This window comes from Limanda limanda, chromosome 4, assembly GCF_963576545.1.
Source record: "Limanda limanda chromosome 4, fLimLim1.1, whole genome shotgun sequence".
Lineage (NCBI taxonomy): Eukaryota > Metazoa > Chordata > Actinopteri > Pleuronectiformes > Pleuronectidae > Limanda > Limanda limanda.
This window is the reverse complement of record NC_083639.1, coordinates 4,584,765-4,587,103: the sequence shown is the minus strand read 5'-3', so window position 1 is coordinate 4,587,103 and position 2,339 is coordinate 4,584,765. Positions and strand designations below refer to the sequence as shown.

The following is a 2,339-nucleotide window of genomic DNA, read 5'->3' as shown; positions in this document are numbered from 1 at the left end:
TTATCAGATAGTTATTAGTCATCATAAGTTTACATAACTTCAAATAGTTATTTCCATTGCATAACTGTCATTGATTCGTACTTTGATTATTTAAAAATTGGTTTAAAGTAGTAGTTTCTGACTTATACAACTGATATAAACCCTACTTCTATTAAAAAAATTAAATGAAGGCTACCATAAACTGAGAAGCCATCCTTTTATTAGAAGGTGGTACTGTTAATATCATGGGTCAGCATTTTCTGCCCAACATATAACAAAGAGATGAAGAAATAAAGGATTCACATGTAATTTCATAACAGCGAGCCCAACACATATGCTCCTTATGTCTCCATCCCCCCCTCACTACATTTCTTAAAGTCAATTATAAATCAGACGTCAGCTCTCCTCTTCCTCACAATCCTCCTCTAATCTTATTTTGCTGATTTGACGATAACATCAGGAAGGTATAAAACAACACCCAGGGATGCATAAGCTGCCGGTAAGGGTTTGGCTTAAACCACTGGTGACTGCTGCGCGACCTGGCACACTGTTGGCACTCTCCATCCACTGAAGCTCCAGCGAAGGCGATCAAACATGACTTGGGTCGGAGGAACCGAGCCCAATGGCACCGAGGGCAAGAACTTCTACATCCCCATGTCCAACAGGAGTGGGGTGGTCAGGAGTCCCTTTGAGTACCCTCAGTATTATTTGGCAGAACCCATCATGTACAAGCTTCTCGCCGTCTACATGTTCTTCCTGATCTGCACTGGGACCCCCATCAACGGTCTGACGCTGCTGGTCACGGCTCGGAACAAGAAACTCAGACAACCTCTCAATTACATCCTGGTAAACCTGGCCGTGGCCGGACTCATCATGTGCTGCTTCGGATTCACCATCACCTTCATCACTGCCATCAACGGCTACTTCGTCCTCGGGGTCACTGCCTGTGCTTTGGAAGGATTATTGGCCACACTTGGCGGTAAGAAGGAAGAAGCACAAGAAATGTGCAAGGATTATAGAACAAATTATGCTCCTTATTACAAAGTGTGCAACATTAATGAATAACCTTCTCTTACCCTCTTGTCCCTCTACAGGTCAGGTTTCTCTCTGGTCTCTGGTCGTCCTGGCTGTTGAGAGATACATCGTCGTCTGCAATCCGATGGGAAGCTTCAAATTCACCGGAAGTCACGCGGCAGCTGGAGTCATTTTCACCTGGATCATGGCTTTTGCTTGTGCTACTCCACCTCTTCTTGGCTGGTCCAGGTAAAACTCATGTCTTGTAAGAATCACTTTTGAAAGCCAGTAAGTTGAGGTTCACACACAGTAGCCACAGAGGACCACAGGCTGTTTTAACTGAATTTCTTGATAGTTTTCTTCCCTTGTGTCTCACACAGGTACATCCCCGAGGGCATGCAGTGCTCCTGCGGACCCGACTACTACACTCTGGCCCCCGGCTTCAACAATGAATCATATGTCATCTACTTGTTTGTCGTCCACTTCACGGCTCCTGTCTTCACAATTTTATTCACCTATGGAAGCCTCGTCCTGACAGTTAAAGCTGTAAGTAAACTGTCAAATCTTTTGACATTATTTTGATGTATTGTTTAGATTGTTTAACATGTATATGGTGAAATTTATTTAATTAATGGAACAATTGCTGGTTATCCTCGCATTTGATCAAACTCTTCAGTCTGCAGCCCAGCAGCAGGAGTCAGAGTCCACTCAGAAGGCTGAGAGGGAGGTGACACGCATGTGCTTCCTGATGGTCATTGGCTTCCTGGTAGCTTGGGTACCATATGCATCTTTCGCCGCATGGATCTTCATAAACAAGGGAGCTACATTTACTGCCCTGACTGCAACTATCCCTGCCTTCTTCGCTAAGAGCTCAGCCTTGTACAACCCTGTGATCTATGTGCTGATGAACAAACAGGTTGGCATAGTACCTCTCCTCTTTCTTCATTATTCAAAACTACAGTGTGTATAAGCATAGTTTCTGAATATTCCCTCTCTACGCTCCTCTTCAGTTCCGTAGCTGCATGCTGAGCAGTATTGGAATGGGCGGCTTGGTGGAGGATGAGGTCTCAGTGTCTGCCAGCAAGACAGAGGTGTCCTCTGTGTCTTAATGGTGATGAAGCCCTCTCATCTGTGGACATTTTCATTACTGTTTGGCGTCCAGATTTAAAAGATCCCACATTTGCCAAATGGATTTCTGGATTTGGTGAACGGAAAAAAAGGGATGCCACCTCATCTGTTGATATGTATAAACAAACACCTGTGAAGGGCTTATACAGCCTTTGAGTGTGTGTCTGTGTGTGTGAGAGAGTGGGTGAACTCTGTTTCATTGTAAAGCACGTGATGAC

General features: G+C 44.6%; 1 protein-coding gene across 1 annotated transcript; it reads left to right on the top strand.

Moving 5' to 3' along the window:
• Nucleotides 1-573: 573 nt before the first annotated feature.
• LOC132999874 (green-sensitive opsin-like) lies at nt 574-2,102 on the top strand. Its single transcript, XM_061069661.1, has 5 exons — nt 574-958; nt 1,074-1,242; nt 1,374-1,539; nt 1,670-1,909; nt 2,004-2,102. The coding sequence occupies exons 1-5, from the start codon at nt 574-576 to the stop codon at nt 2,100-2,102; spliced, it is 1,059 nt and encodes a 352-aa protein (XP_060925644.1).
• The last annotated feature ends 237 nt before the right edge of the window (nt 2,103-2,339 follow it).

What these genes read in the sequence shown, in the direction of transcription:
- LOC132999874 (XM_061069661.1), top strand. Translation starts at nt 574, where the DNA reads ATGACTTGGGTCGGAGGAACCGAGCCCAATGGCACCGAGGGCAAGAAC. An exon ending in ATTATTGGCCACACTTGGCG is followed by an intron (nt 959 to 1,073) that starts GTAAGAAGGAAG and finishes GTCCCTCTACAG; the next exon opens with GTCAGGTTTCTCTCTGGTCT. An exon ending in ATGTGCTGATGAACAAACAG is followed by an intron (nt 1,910 to 2,003) that starts GTTGGCATAGTA and finishes GCTCCTCTTCAG; the next exon opens with TTCCGTAGCTGCATGCTGAG.